The sequence below is a fragment of the Cucumis sativus genome, unplaced genomic scaffold (genome assembly GCF_000004075.3).
Source record: "Cucumis sativus cultivar 9930 unplaced genomic scaffold, Cucumber_9930_V3 scaffold66, whole genome shotgun sequence".
Lineage (NCBI taxonomy): Eukaryota > Viridiplantae > Streptophyta > Magnoliopsida > Cucurbitales > Cucurbitaceae > Cucumis > Cucumis sativus.
The window spans coordinates 63,086-78,611 of NW_022279559.1; the positions used below are offsets into that span (position 1 = coordinate 63,086).

Here is a 15,526-nt window from a genome sequence, read left to right on the forward strand (position 1 = left end):
TACGTGGGAACTATGGAAGAGCCTATTGATTCTCACATTTTTTTAAAAAGAGGAACACTCTGTTCAAAACGAGTTTCTTCAGTTTTTATAATTTTAGCTATAATTTCTTTCATCGGATAGTGTAGGGAACTGGAATATCTTGAAACCAGCTAACACAAACTATTCTCATTTGATTGAAGAAGAAGACATCTTTAGGCACCAAAAAGAAAAAAGAAGAAAAACCACATAAATACACAATGTAAACTACTTGTATGAATTTACAGTTTTACAAAAAGATCAAAAGAAAAAAAAAAAAAAAAAATCAAAACTGCATTAACATCACAAAAACTTCACTCAGGTGATTGTTCCTTCTTTCTGTTGAAAGCTCCTCCTCCTCATCAAAAGATCCCAAATCTCCTTATCAATGCCTTCTTCTTCCTTGAATTCCTATCTCCTTCTAACTCATCCAAATTCCCTTCTTCCAACTGATCCAGATCCTCACCATCAAAATGCATCAGCTCCCCATCTTCACTATACTGAGACAACGATGGCCTCCTCTCGTGCAGCCTTGCCGAACCAGGTGAATCAACATTCTCGTCAAAAATGGACCCTTTAAGCGTCTCCTCCATTTCAGGCTCTTCATCTTCTGCTTCTTCTTCCACCTCCTTCTTCTGTGGTGAGATTCTCAACTCCAAGAAACTAAAACTGAAAGCTTTCCCTAACCTTTTCCCAAATGTATCCTCCTTCTCGGCTGGACTCGGACTTGGATTCTGATTTGGACTTGGACTCAACGGCGGTTTTGATTTCGTCATCTCCACTTGCTCTTTTCCTTCTTCTTTGTTCTTGCTCTCCTCTTTGCTCTTGTTCTCCTCTTTGCTCTTGCTTTCCTCTTTACCGTTCCCTTCTTTCTTGGTTGCTTCTTCTAGCAATTGCTTCAACTCCTTAATCTCCTCTAGAGCTGAAGCTTGGCTGACTTTTAGAGTCTCATTCTCAGTGCTAACAAAATCCAATGCATTTTCCTTCTCGACTAAACAATCTTTTAGCTGTGAATTCTCCTCTATTGCAATTCCTGCAGCTTCCTTGGCCACAGTAGCTTCATTTAAGGCTTGTTTTAGAATGTCTCTTAATTTCTTGATCTCTTCTTTTGATGTCATGTTCTTGAGATCGGCTAGCCTCAGCGAATCCATTAAGCGGCGATTCTCTTGTTGCGCATTGTATCTGTCATCTTCAGCTCTTCTTATACAATCCACTAAGCTTGTTTCTCTTCCACTCCATGCTAATAGAGATTCTTCTGCTTCTAATCTCAGCCTATCTACTGTGCTTTTGTATAAATCAGCCTCTTTTCTTGCCTCTTGTAACAGAGTTTTGTTCTTTTCTTCTATGGTTTTCAATGTTGTTCTCAAGTTCTCTGTTTCTTCCTTTCTTTGCTTTAATTCCTCTTCACTTGTGCTGTATTTTCCTTTGAAATGATTGGCTTCTGTTGCTACTTCTTTTAATGCCATAGCTAGATCATCCATGGCCTTCTTGTTGTTTTCCTCTGCTTCTGTGGCTAACTTTAGCTCGTTTTTTAGCAGAGCCAGATTTTGTTTCGTCGATTCGAGCTCGAATTTTAGGCTTTCGAATTCGTGGTTTCCTGGAATGTTGTGGTTGTCATTATTGGTGTTGGAAGAACATTTTTGGAGCTTTTCATGAAGGGATTGGATTTCTAGCTTTGACTCTTCGAGGGAAACCTTTGCTTGTTCTAGCTGTTCTGTTTGTGCTAATATTAAATCCTTTGTTTTCTCCTCTGATTCTTTGGAAATTCGGTACTTTTTCTCCAGTTCTTCGATTCTTGATTCTGTTTGTAGTTCAGAATTTTTCAAAACAGAGAGCTGCTCTGTTTTCTCTGCCAATTGAAGCTTTAATCCCTCAGCATTTTCCACGGCGGAGTCTTTGTTTCTCTTCACAGATTTCAATCCCTCAGCCTTTTCCACGGCGGAGTTTTTGTTTCTCTTCACAGATTCCAATCCCTCAGCCTTTCCTACGGCGGACTCTTTGTTTCTCGATTCCAACTCAGAATTAAGCTTTGTATTGATCTCATTCGCCATTTTCTTCACATCTTTAAACTTTGGAAGCTCTGTTGAATCATCTTCTTCCACATTGAATTTCATACCTACCTTCTCCATTGGTTGATGTATTTCATAAACTACGATCAAATCCTCTGTTTTTAAGGAAAAAGAAAGGAAAGAAAAAACACAAAACACAACTGACCCCAACAAACAAAAGCAAAACCCAGTTTCTATAACTATGGAAACATTGTTTTTAATATAACAAAAAGAATGAAAAATTGAAGAAGAAGATGAAGCAGAAAGGGTCAATTAGAGAGGAAAGAGAGAGAGAAACTTACAGAATCAGAGTAAGTTGGAAGAACACGCAATTCCATTGAGAAAAAACGAAAACGAAGTGTTTGTAATTTTTGGTTTTTTGGAGAAAGAAAAAGAAGATCAGTAGAAGATGAATTTAGAGAGAGAAGAAAAGAGAAGAGAGGTTTGAGAATGAAGGAAAGTCCGAAGATGGCGGATGTTCCATTAAAGGAATCAATGGGTTTCATTCGATCTTTGTCGATTTCATGAAATGTTTAAAATTATGTTAATCAATTAGCCATTGGATTTGACGATGTCCATTTTGCCTTTTTCTTTTATTACTTTTTTAACTATAAAACTACTTTGGTAGTTGCATGGATTATGGTTTTAAAATACAAATACAAATTAAAATCTAACACTAAAATTTCAATTTTATTGATAATAAATATTTATAAATAAAGTTCCAAACATTTTTAAAAAATATCAAAATAAATTAAAAAAATTTAGTAAAATTTTAGATTCTATTATATCACCTGTGAATTTAATTTGTTATAAGTTGTAAATATTTTGTAAAATCTACTATTTTCACAAATTCCTCAATTTTATTTATATATTTGTCTCTATCTTTATTTTTTTATATAAAAGAAACGTATAAAAATTGTGGGTAATATGTGAATAATTAACACATTGTTTATTTAAATCCAATACAAAAATCAAATTGATCATAAACTAAAACGGATTAGACTTCAAAGTACACACACCAAAATAAAATTTTAAGAGAACTATTCTTAGTGATTGGAAAGTTCGATAAAAAAATGAAAAACTAAGAAAAAGAAGAATTTAATTTTATGGTGGCTAATTATGTCTATGTTTAACCAATACACTTTTTTTTTTTACTATCAAAATGTTGTAGTGTCAAAGATGTTATGTCGTGAAGTCGATAGAGGTATGTGTAAGCTGAAGACATAATTTTTTATGAATCTTTGGATTGAGAAAATTGGAATGGAAATAAGATATCGTAAAAAATTATAATTATATATATATAGATGGAAGCGGCCGGTCGGCAGAGAGTGGTGGTTAGATGGCAACATCTAACGGCCGTTTAACTAATTTTCTTTTTCTTTATTTGAGCCGATTGTGTATATACGTATATATGTGTATATGTTTCCATCCATATGTCCATAGAATATATTATAAAATTAAAGTATGAAAAAACTAAAATATTTACAAATATAACATTGTACTATTGTCATTTAATTATTTAATTATTAATCAAGATATATTTATCGTTTATGGATAAATTTATTTTAATACATTTTTAAATATTTTTAAAAGATTTGTTAAACATAATAATTTTCTTAAAATTAAGGATAAATCAAGATTAATTTTAAAGATAAGTTATCATTTGTGAATATTTTCAACATATTTATATAAAGACAGTTACAAAATATTTTGAATAATATCTTTAAATTTGGAAAAGATGGTTTTTCAAAAATAGAAAAGTTTGACGAGTTATTTAGGGCTCATAGAACAAAACCACTCAAATACAAAATTTATTACGGTTCGATTTTTTTCAGATTGGGTGTAAATATTTTGTCAAATGCTCTATTTTTGACAATTTTCCTATTTTTTTCAACTATGGTACGGTTACCTAAATAATTCAACTTTAAGAAGTTCAAATTACTTATTTTGTATTACTAATTCTTTTTTATCGTTTTCAAACATAGTATAATTAACCAAAATATTTAAAAAGTTGTCGTTTACAATAATTTTTATGTCTATGTTCTTATACAAACGATAAATGATGGTTTTTTTAACACTTTTTGAAATATCACAGTATTGTTAAAAATTTTAAAAGTTAAACATTTGAAACGATATTTTGCTAAAAGCAAAAAGAACCTAAACTTTTAAATGAATTTATAGGTGAAAGAATCATTAACAAGTCAAAACGTAGTCTAAATCAAAGGTTCAAATTTCTCACTTTTCACGCATATTTTGAACCATATGCAGAGAATAAATAAAAGAGTTGCGTCAAATTTTTAATTACAAATTAAAATAAAGGTTTGTTTAGAAGAAAAAAGATTCAAGTTGGGCTGCAAAGAATGGTATTGTTAAGTAGGGAGAAAACGATTTATTTATATTATCAAATGGAAGGAAGAACTTTTCAAGGCTGCAATAAGGAATTTTCTTCTTTCAAAGGAACCATCTTTGATCACCAAAACGTTTATTCCATTTATCAGTTCTCAATTTCTTAATTTGTTGTTGTTTTTTCCTTTTTTTGGTTCGTTTTAATTCAATGGTCTTGTTGTAAAGTGACATTTAGAGCTTGTTTATAGTTCAACTATTTAAATAATATAGGTACACATATAAGAATTGTTGTCAATATAGACTAATTCTTCTCAACAATTTGACTTTGAAGAAAACAATTCAAAGTTTTTTCGTTCTTTTTCTCCAATAGCAACGACTAAAACATTACTCGATCAAAAGGATAGAAGTTAAAATCTTTACATGAATTCAATGAATATAAATAATTTTGATCCATTAGATACAATTAAAAAGAGCTTGAAAATGCTTTGGCCAAATATTTTAGTGATCTCTTTTGCTCTGATAGTCCCATGGGAGGAGGATTAGTTGGTTGAATTTAAAATTAGTGAAGGTATGAATGAGAATGTCGTGAGAGATTACTCTGAGATGGGGATTAAGGGTGCAGTATCCTGAATAAATCTTCCCTGTAAACACCAATGTATTGCAGAGAAGAGAGAAAATAACGAGGCTGCTGTTCGTGAGATCTAGGGAATGCTCGACTATCTTCGACAGATGAAATGGAGGCAATATGGCCCTGTTGAAACTAGTTGAACCTGAATGGAGAATTTGGGTGTTCGTGAATCAGGATGGCTGCGCTTAGTTCTTTCTCATAGGCTTTTTCTAATAGAACGACCCACCATTCTCCATCTTATTGACGTTTGATGAAGGGTGAGAGTGGGGCTTCTTTATTTTGATTTGTTACCTTTAAGAGTGACATTACTAAGAAATGTATTTTAGGCTTGAGTTGTTTTAGAGAATGAAAACATCAGTTTAGCAAAGAAAAATTAGAAGCTTTTCACCCGAAGATATATATAATTATCGCAGTGACAAAATTAACTTTCAAAACCCAAATGAAAACTTGGAATGATGAGAGAAATGGTATAAGAATGAAGAGAACAAGTGCGGGTTCTGAATGGATTCATCTTTTAGGCAAAATCATAAAGCCAGTAAATATAGCAATGATCTGATGTCCCTTCACTCTACAACATTTTTATATCATGAACATAGCATAAACCACACGTGCAGCTGATTTAAAAAGTCGAGGATAGTAGCCAAATGATAAGAACGAATTATAGATTTAGGGATGAAGGCGAAGATAAAACAACAGCACACCATATCAAATTGCAGGAAGAATTACGTTGCATAAAGGAACATAAACATGAAACCACACATTAGCAGGTGGGAAAAAAATGATGAATCGAGACAAATCTGAACTACAAATTAGATATGATAGGTTTAGGTTATCCAACAAATATTAGTTTGGCTGCAATACCCCAAAAACACAATTCATCAATGGAAATACAGAATTAAGCTCCTCCATCCTTTTTAAAAGAACAAAAAACAAAATCATCCACAACTAAACATTAACATGCACAACCAAAAGCATTATGCCTTTTTTACCATATTCACTACAAGTTTTCTAGTATAAAACTATCTACCAACCCTTGCTAAAAACAAAAATAAGAACCACCCCCATCATCATCCCTTCATCATCATCATCAATTAGGTCTTTTGATCACCTCCTTTGCAGCCAATACCATTCACCAAACAACAATACAACATCTTCTAAGCACGTTCACCTCGGATTCTCCGAGCCAACTGGATATCTTTGGGCATTATCGTCACACGCTTTGCATGAATGGCGCAGAGATTGGTGTCCTCGAACAATCCAACAAGGTAAGCCTCGGCTGCCTCTTGCAATGCAAGAACAGCATGGCTCTGGAAACGCAGATCAGTCTGCAACACAATGCAATTTTATACATCAGCTTTGATCTATCATCAAACCCAAGAACATATCTCAAAGCAGGTAATGAAAGAGGTTGCAACAAACCTTAAAGTCCTGGGCAATTTCACGGACCAACCTCTGGAAGGGCAACTTCCTGATCAAAAAGCTCAGTACTCTTCTGGTACTTACGGATTTCACTGCACGGATCCACAAGGAGCCAAAAAGTTATTACCTTTGCTCAAACCAATTGAACAATTTCCACCTACTAAAGCGGAAACCTAAAGGAATTAAACCGTGCACAATCTTACCGAAGAGCAACAGTTCCAGGACGGTATCTGTGTGGCTTCTTCACTCCTCCGGTGGTTGGGGCGGACTTACGAGCAGCCTACAAAATTCAGAAACAAAAAAATGCATAAATAAATAGAAAACTCGAGAAAAATCAAATCAACTCATCCACAAAATTTCAAGCAAAAAAAACTTGAACAAACCTTTGTAGCCAACTGTTTCCTTGGAGCCTTTCCTCCAGTAGACTTACGGGCAGTTTGCTTGGTACGAGCCATCTACAGAAAAACAAACCCCAACTCCAACTCAATCACAATTCGACATCATCCAACACAATTTTCATTCTAGGAATCTTTACAGAACGCCTACACGAGATTTCAGAAAGTCGAACGGCACTACCACACAAATCCTCCTATCTAATTAATACCCAAATCTATTTCCTAATCGCATGCACTCATAAACTAAAAAACATACAATACAAAATCACTAAAGACATTCAAACGGGAGAAATTCGAAAAGGCATCCGAACTATGTAACCCAGGGAGATCCAGAAAGCCCTAATCTCTCCTAAACCTAAGCCCAGAAACAAAATTGAGAGCGTTGAACGACGGCAAAGAAATAAACCATAGAAGAAAACAAAAAGATCTGGAAACAAATTGACTACTTGAAAATCAATCTAAAAACCTGGCCGAATTTCAGAATAATGATGAAAGAAGAAAAGAAGAAAAGAAAAAAGCGAGAAGAATTAAGACAAACCTGAAGTCGCTACGGCGGTTCTTCTCTCTCGAACAGATCCTTCTCTTCGTCAAAGAAGCCAAAAGTTCAACGATAAGTGCAGTTAGAGCATATATATAGCGTCATAAAAGAAGAAAGAATCTGAAGGATCGAACGGTTAAGAGAGCATATCCGTGTGTTTTTTAGGTGTACGAATCTAACGGTAAATGAGGGATTGAGTTGTGTTTTCTCGAGTACAGTGAACGGCCACGATGTGATAGTGAAAGGGTAGACGAGGATCGTGAGAATACAATACTCGTTTCCTATTGGTTGGAATCGCGATAAATCTGTGGCAATTCCTTTATTTTGGGTTATTGGGGGATTAGAGAATGAAACGTGAGATGATTACCCTTTGCAGGGCAGTTTAGATTTTGAATTTGTCAACAAAAAGTTTCCTATTTCTTTTTCTCTGTTTTTCTTTTTCCATTGGTGGACTAAAAACTGACCAATCAACTCATGCCATGTAGGATTTATCCTTTTTTAGGAGCTGGAATTTCAATTTTTTTCTTGCAAACATTTCTTTAAAAATTATAATTATCTGTCTTTCTTTTTGTCTATATAACAGAGTCCTAATATTGGTGATTGAAAATTTGTGAAATGTTTGCATATTTTATATGTTAGGTGGCAGATCGAACTTATTTGAACTCTTAATTATCAGTATTTATATAAATAGACTAATAGAATCCTTAACATTTAAAACTTAGTTATTTGGTCTTTTTAAGGATTGTATCAATTAAATTCCAAAACTTGACTTTCATAAGTAAATCAATTATAAATCTCAATTAGCATTACTTATAAGACCCATCCATTGTATACATGTAAGAAGTGTTGCATTGAGCTCGAGATCAAAAGCTTGATTCTCCCCAGGTGAAACGAAGCTGAAGCAAGCAAGCAAACATAGTTTGAGAAGAAGTTCATGAACTTGGAAAGGGTTCCATATAATAATTGATAATTCAAAATCGAACAAACTCAAGTTACAAAGTGAAACTTCTAAACATCTGTCACTTTAGTATAAGAGAGAGAGTTCTACAAAGGAACCGATTTTACAATCCCGATCTGCCACCATTTCCAGATAAATTGAAAAGATGCTGATTTTGCCGGGTTTGGGAGAGGGAGACGAGTTTCATTTTTTTCATATGAATTTCAATTCCAAATCTTTTCCCTTCCCTTTGTTTTTCTTTTTACAGTAATAAGCAAAAAGAAAGAAAGAAAGAAGAAAAGAATCTTCAAAGCTTAATAGAAACCTACAATAAATTATCACACTCTCGGCTAAACTAAACACTAAACCCACCTTCAAACTTAAGAAACCAATAAAGATGCCGACCACCGTATCACACTACCAGTGATTCATGACACCAATTTGTGAACTGTGATTATACTTCGACTCTTGAGAGACCAATGGTATTATGTTTGATCGTGGACTGACCTTGAGAAGGCAGACTTTGAACACGAATCAGGTGGGTGGTCGGCATTCACAATATCTAGACTGTGATTACACTTCGTGAAAGTTAAATAAGTCAGCGACATTAAGGTGCTTTGCAAGACGGCGAATTGCTGAGCTGACAACTCCAGAATTTGAAGAGACGGAGTCGGGAAGACAAGGCAGGCAAACAGGAAGGTCGTCGTCTTCTTTAGTGTTGAAGAATGATAGCACGGATCGGCAGAATATAAATCTGCAGATTATGGAACAAAAGAAAGAGAATTGTTATTTACATTAACAATGGCTAGAACATAAGCTTCTGTATGTATTAGCATTGCATAAGTAATGCGAGCAGCGGGAAATACCTGAGAATGAGACGGCGTAAAAAATGATCAGACAAAACTTGGGCCCAAACGATATTTAAGCTAGTTGATGTACAAAGAATTATTTCCCAATCGGAAAATGCAGAGGAGAGTATGGTATCAGCATCGTTGTAAACATCCTATAAAGGAGAACAAGTTGTGGATTAAATGGAAGTCCCGAACATATTTGAAGAGCAAGTTTTGATCTTATAATTAACTTACTATATCCAAATTGGCCGAGGACAGGCCAACCATTTCGCAAAATGCCGGTAGAGGTGCAGTCAAGAAAAAAGTAAACTGACTTCCTGATTGAATTGTATCAACATTTAAGGGATTCTTGAATGCAGGTCTCAATGGTGAAAGAAGTATGGCGGCAGTTTCTCCTCTCTCTGCCCCATGTAGAACCTGAAAATAATATAAATTGACAAATTGAAATGACTTCTTCTTGGAAGAGTGCATGTATTAAGAACATATTAAATTTTAACCGAGACCAGACAGGTCTATCAACAAGAAACTATCAGTCAGATACTGCCGAACTAGCTTTTGTTGTCTAAATGAAAACTTTCATAGTGAAAGTGCAGCAAGAAAGGTCAACGCAATATTCTCCCTCAAACGCTGTTGTTTTGTATGAGAAAAACAAATCAATTAAAGGCATCGAATGGCCTTATCTATGTCATCTCATTCTCAAAGCCAAGTAATCACATATGATGATACTCAGACGAAAAATGAGAAATATCCACCTATTAAAAGGAAATTTAATTTCCAATATAGCAGAATGAAGCAAACCATTATGACCTGGCAACACTTGTAAAAGTTTTGACAAACCTGCCTTGAATGCATGGCTGTTGTTACTGTCAACTATCAAGAAAACAGGTCTACGTGTAAAAGGTATTATATCACCAGGGTATAAAACGTTTGGACCTGAAAATTAAAGATAAAAAGAGGTCCATGTCATCAATGAAATTGGAAACAACAGAGAGTTGGAATGAGTAAGTATCCACATCATTCAATAGCAAAGACCATTGAGAGAGGGTATGAGAGAATTCTGTACCTCCACTACCCCTATGCCCAAACCACAAATACTCATCATAAAGGTCACTTGATCCTGGCTTCTCACTCTTACAAGATTCCGCTAGAGCATTACAATTTTCTCGTGAATTCTGGGCTGTGACTTTATTTTTCAAGGATTTTCTTGATTCCCCAACACTCGCCATTTGATTGACACTGTTTTGACAGCACTTCCCTACACCAGTTATCATTGAATGTCAATAAACAATATTAAAAATGAGAATAAGAAACTAAAATCACTTTCACTTTGTTATAGGACATTAACCTGCTGCAGACAGATAAATCAGCATGATACTATCTGGGAGGAGCTCCTCACAAACTGTCGCCATGACCTGCTCACAAACCAAGAAGCTCAATTATAAGTTCTTCCAATTTTGAAAGCCACACCAAGCACCTATTTTGCACATATAGAAGGTGATGGAGAGTAGAACATAATGGGTTGGGTCTTGGCAGAAAAAGTTCGGAAGGAGTGGATTTACCAAGCCAACAGAAAAACAGAGCTTAGAGGGTATTTTTTCAGTCTAAATTCTTTGCAAGTGTGGAAGTTAGTGCTATCATTTCAACTTGTTATGTCAAGCATTACAACACTGAGGTCAGAAAGGGCTAAAGTTGTATGGCTGGCGAAGACTTTTATACCCAAATATAAGAAGTGCTTTCTATCTCATGATATGGATACCTTCAAGTCACAATGGCCAGTGAGAAGATATTGGCCGTATCCTAGTTCTGTAGGCAAATGATAAAAGTACCCTATCTACCGTGTATAAATAGCCACTGAAGTCACGTTGGCCACAATCATCATTGAATGTCATCTAAGCTCATAGATCATCACCGAGAGGACAAGGTAATACCCAAGTAGCAGGCATTGGAAGTTATTAACCAGTAACCACTAGGCCAATCCATAGTGGTTGGTAGTTTTTAGTGTTTGTTAGAGGAGATTGTTAATAGCCAGATGGAACCATACACAAAGGAAGAAAAGAGACTAGATAGGTACATATTTAAAAACAGAACTATTGGAGAAAGATCCCTCTATACATGCTATCAACCTTTGTATTCTCCTTTACTCTAGTAGTATATATCGGTTCTTACCATTATTGGATCACATGCAAAGCTATTCAAAGCGAAAAGTGCAAACAGACTCAATTCATAACTTCAGGGCATTCTATAACATGTAACAAGCTATAAGGCATAACTCGTAAGTCCTAACTAATTCAAACAAGTAGTAAAGCAATATCTGGAGACCAGAACATCCAAAGAAATAAAATGCCAAAATTGTCCAATTAAAAAAATAATAATTAAAACACAAATACTCACTAAAAGAGGGAGAAAAGGCTGCAAATTGAATAAATAAAAAACTTTGCTATGCAACTGAAGCAGAAAGAATGTTGTGAATAAATTTTAAACTTACAGCTATCAAATGAGTCACAGAAGGTCGATGGAGGATAGCTTTCTTCGGATTTGGAGGTAAAGATGGATCGGTAACATCAGTAGCTAAGTTGATATCAATTATTCCAGATGCCCCAGAATGATCAATGCCAGCTCCATTTTCATTTGGTTCAACTGGATGCTTTTGGTAGAAGAAACCAGGCTCCCATTCTAAACATTGTAGCATTCTATATGTGTCCAAAGTAATTTCCGCAAATTTAACCTGAAAGTAATGGTACATATAGTCAGACAAATTTATTATCATTCATGATTAATAGCAATAGATGGGGAAAAAATTCATAATTAATTCACCTCATTTCGGTGGTAGCTAGTTAAAACAGCATCTCGAAATTTAAGAACCCTCTTTGCATGGAAGCGTCCAACAAATGGAAGGGATGGTGGATGAGAATCAAATGCAGTAGAGTAACGTAAAGGTCTGACATTTGTCGAGGCTGTTGCTATATTCATGAAGCAGAAAATTTCTTGCACAACTAGCCTCCACTCCTTAAAGTCAGTAGCCTAAAAGCAAGAGTTAAAATGCCTCAGTTATGCAAGTAAAAAGTTGTATTAATATGCACTTAATACTTTTTTAGCAAAGAAGATATCTAGGCTTTCTAATAAGATAAAGTAAAATAAAAGAAAGTGCTAATTATGGGACCCCAAGAAGGGGCATTAAATCATTCTCATTCTTCCAAGAATACACATGAAACTCTGTGAAATATGAACGTAACCCATGTTTAAAGCAGGAGATCCGGACAAATCTTAAATGCAACCAATCAAATCATGATTCTAAAATCATCTCTGGAGATCTCATAATGATCTCAGGAGTCTTAAAAAGAAATCTTTCAAGTCTCATATATTGGTAAGTTGAATTTCAAAGTCACCCACAAAGCAGCCAACACAACTAAAGATGAAAGAAAAAGTTCCCCTTCACTGTACAAATTTGTTGTGAGCGTGAGTAAATTTCCTTTCTTTTTTTTTTTTCCTTTTCTTTTTTTCTTTTTTTCTTGTTTTTTTTATTTTTGTTTTTGTTTTTTTGTTTTTGTTTTTTGGATAAGAAACAATGTGAGTAAATTTGTTAATACAACTCTTTCGAATATAAATTATCTCAAGGACATAAAGTGACAAACAGTGTAAGTAAATCATAAATGTTTCTCTGCTGTGATGGGTTTGGCAGCTGAGAAGAAACCAAATGAAAAGGGAACATATAAAATTGTTCTTCAATTCAACGGATGACAATCGAGTTTTTAAATATCGTGAAGAATTATGATAAATAACGAAAAACAAACAAACAATCATAAGTTATAAAAGGTCTGCACAGCATTCATTCAGAAGCCAAAGAAAGAAAGAAAAAATGCTAGGGATTGTGAAATTAATAGAAAAGTTCTTCAAAAAATAAATAAGCCGCCAAGAAAGTCCATCAGCAAACTGAAAATCTTCAACAGAATCCGAAAATTCAGTTATAATCATGGAAGAAATGAGAAAATACCCGAAAAGTGGCCTTGCTATCGTCGACCAGAGCCTTCAATCGTTCGGCAAGAACCTGAACAGTATCCGTACGATTCAATAACAATGAAACCAGCAAAAACCTCGCGTAAAACCTCAGTTCCTTGAACTCGCTCCTAGATCCTTCCTCGAATTCTTCGATCCCTCAAAATAGCTTCGGTTGAGAATCGCTTCATAGAACACATAGGCTTCAATCAAGAACCTAGCCTCACTAGTTCTCATATAATGACCAAAGTAAAGCTGACCGATCCGGCTAGCGATCTCGCCAATTTCCCAGCGGTTGAGACCAGATTCAACAAGCTTGGCGCGAAATTCCTGCTGATACTTCCAAAGACGCATATAAGCCTTGAAAACCTTATGAAAATAGTGATGGTTGTCCACACGCCCATAGGCCGGGACGTCTTGGACCCGAGCGAACTTCCGGTTGGCGTTCTCCACCATAGCTCGGAAGGTTTTCGCTTCACAGTCGTGGTCGGTCATTCCGGAAGTCTCAATTCCCCGACCGGCAGCCACTATCTCCGGCTCTCATCGAACAAAAAACAGAAAATTCGAAACCGCAAATAAGTTAAACTACGAGCGAGCTGAGAGTGAGCAGCGCTCGAGTAGTTCTTCTACAAGCTCATACGATTCAGAGAAACACAGAGAAACAGAAGGGTGTTGCGTTGGACTTATTTGCTTGGGGACTCGTGTGGAGTTTGGTTCTATTGTAGCGTCATAAATCAACAAACAAACCACTTTTTCTCTTTCATCCTCGTTGTTCTTCTTCCTCCTCCTCCTCGAATCTCCCCCCTTCGCTTTTACTTCGTCGTATGAAAGTGAATTTAGATTTGAAATCCGGCAAAAGCGAAGGTAGTTGCAGTGGCGGCGGAGAGGAAGCTGGAAATGGCAGGAATTTTGGCGGCTATGGCGGAGAAAGGAGAAAGGAGAAAGGTGAGAGAGAAGAAGTGGGGAGGGAAGAAGGAGGAGAGTGGAGGGGAGGTGTGTTTTTCTTTTTGCTTATATTATGTCATCTAAAATCGTAGCCGTTGATTGAATGATCCAAGGGTCATTTACTGAACCGGAGTTTTGGGCCTACTATTTCCCACGTCCTTTGTTTTCTTCCTCTCTTCACTCAATTTCATTACATTGGGTCACCATTTCCCTCTCTCTCTCTCTCTCTCTCTCTCTCTCTTCTTTTCTTTTCTTTTCTTTTTCTTTTTCTAAATAAATAATGACGGTTCCTATTTTTTTTTTTTTAATGTTACTTTATTAAATACATACTTACACTAAGATATAAAAAAAAAAAATACATAGTATTAATTGTTTCTACATCTTCAAATATAACATAACAGATAGACAATAAAAAAAAATATAGGACAAAATAAATGATATGAAACCATAGTAAAAAAAGAGGCAACATAAAGTCTATTTTTGTTTACTATAATTCTTTATATATACACACACCACACATAATATATGTTAAATGTGTCACATCCGTTGGAGAAATTTGAAATTTTACAGATTATTAGAAACAAAAAATGAAAAGTTCCATAACTCATTAGATAAAGTGAAACCCAAAATAAACATTAATCAATATCGTTTTTTTGTTTTTTTTTCCTTCTCCGAGTATTAATTATGAACATTGTTTGTGTTGTTAATATGGGGAATTTGGTTTGATGAGTAGAAAATAGAGAAGAAAGTGGAGCATATTTTAATGAGAAATAATTAGGTGAAAGTGAGAATGGTGGGAGATAAAATATTAAATTAATATATAGTAAAGAAGTGGTATTAAATTTAAAATTTGATGTGGGAATGAGTATGATTAAGAAATTATTTCCACGAGATTAGGAAACCCAATTTCATGAGATGTGTTCTTTATTTTATAAGTGTGAATTAATTATAAAATAATCCAATTGTGAGTAGACAACAATTACATAGTGGAGGACGTGACTTAAAAGTGTGTGTGTTGTATACAATTGTTAGGTAGGGTGGATATTTTAGATGCAACTAAATATTTGACTACTACTGATTTCTCCTACTTGTTTATTTTTTTCTTAACCATTTTAAGCTCTTCTTTATTTTTCTTAAATACTCATTTTAAAGGTGGACTCATTTGATTAAATTTGTTGTTGTGTTATGATTTGTGTTTTACAATTGTAACGAAACGTGGGGGTGTTTATAGTCAAATTTTTAATCAACAAACACAATTTGATTGAAAATCGCTAAGGGGATCAATTCGATTGCATTTGAAAATTATGTGAGATGATTCACTAGCTTTTTAAGGGAAGTATCAATTTAAACTCTAAACTTTGAAGGTCAGATTAATTTAAATTATATAAATTAATAATGGTATCAATTTAAA

At 34.7% G+C, this 15,526-nt stretch overlaps 3 protein-coding genes across 4 annotated transcripts; all 3 read right to left on the minus strand.

Moving 5' to 3' along the window:
• Positions 1-122: 122 nt before the first annotated feature.
• Positions 123-2,540, minus strand: LOC116406101 (WEB family protein At5g16730, chloroplastic-like). 2 transcript variants are annotated; one of them, XM_031889805.1, is made up of 2 exons: positions 2,366-2,540; positions 123-2,135 (listed from the first exon to the last, which is right to left on the minus strand). In XM_031889805.1, the coding sequence occupies exons 1-2, from the start codon at positions 2,399-2,401 to the stop codon at positions 378-380; spliced, it is 1,794 nt and encodes a 597-aa protein (XP_031745665.1). In that variant the 5' UTR covers positions 2,402-2,540; the 3' UTR covers positions 123-377. The 2 variants fall into 2 exon arrangements, with proteins under 2 accessions (XP_031745665.1, XP_031745666.1); XM_031889806.1 differs by having other exon boundaries at positions 123-2,164; positions 2,366-2,533.
• Positions 2,541-5,819: 3,279 nt separating this feature from the next.
• LOC116406098 (histone H3.3-like) lies at positions 5,820-7,543 on the minus strand. Its single transcript, XM_031889801.1, is given in 6 exon segments — positions 5,820-6,362; positions 6,457-6,513; positions 6,515-6,548; positions 6,660-6,736; positions 6,840-6,911; positions 7,390-7,543. Coding segments are annotated over 5 exon segments (411 nt in total). The 5' UTR covers positions 7,390-7,543; the 3' UTR covers positions 5,820-6,191.
• A 777-nt stretch (positions 7,544-8,320) lies between these two features.
• On the minus strand, positions 8,321-14,264 carry LOC101218870 (protein SCAI). The gene is given in 10 exon segments (XM_004146826.3): positions 8,321-9,080; positions 9,193-9,329; positions 9,412-9,594; positions 10,019-10,110; positions 10,241-10,432; positions 10,523-10,589; positions 11,663-11,902; positions 11,992-12,198; positions 13,169-13,296; positions 13,299-14,264. Coding segments are annotated over 10 exon segments (1,794 nt in total). The 5' UTR covers positions 13,666-14,264; the 3' UTR covers positions 8,321-8,899.
• Between the last annotated feature and the right edge of the window lie 1,262 nt (positions 14,265-15,526).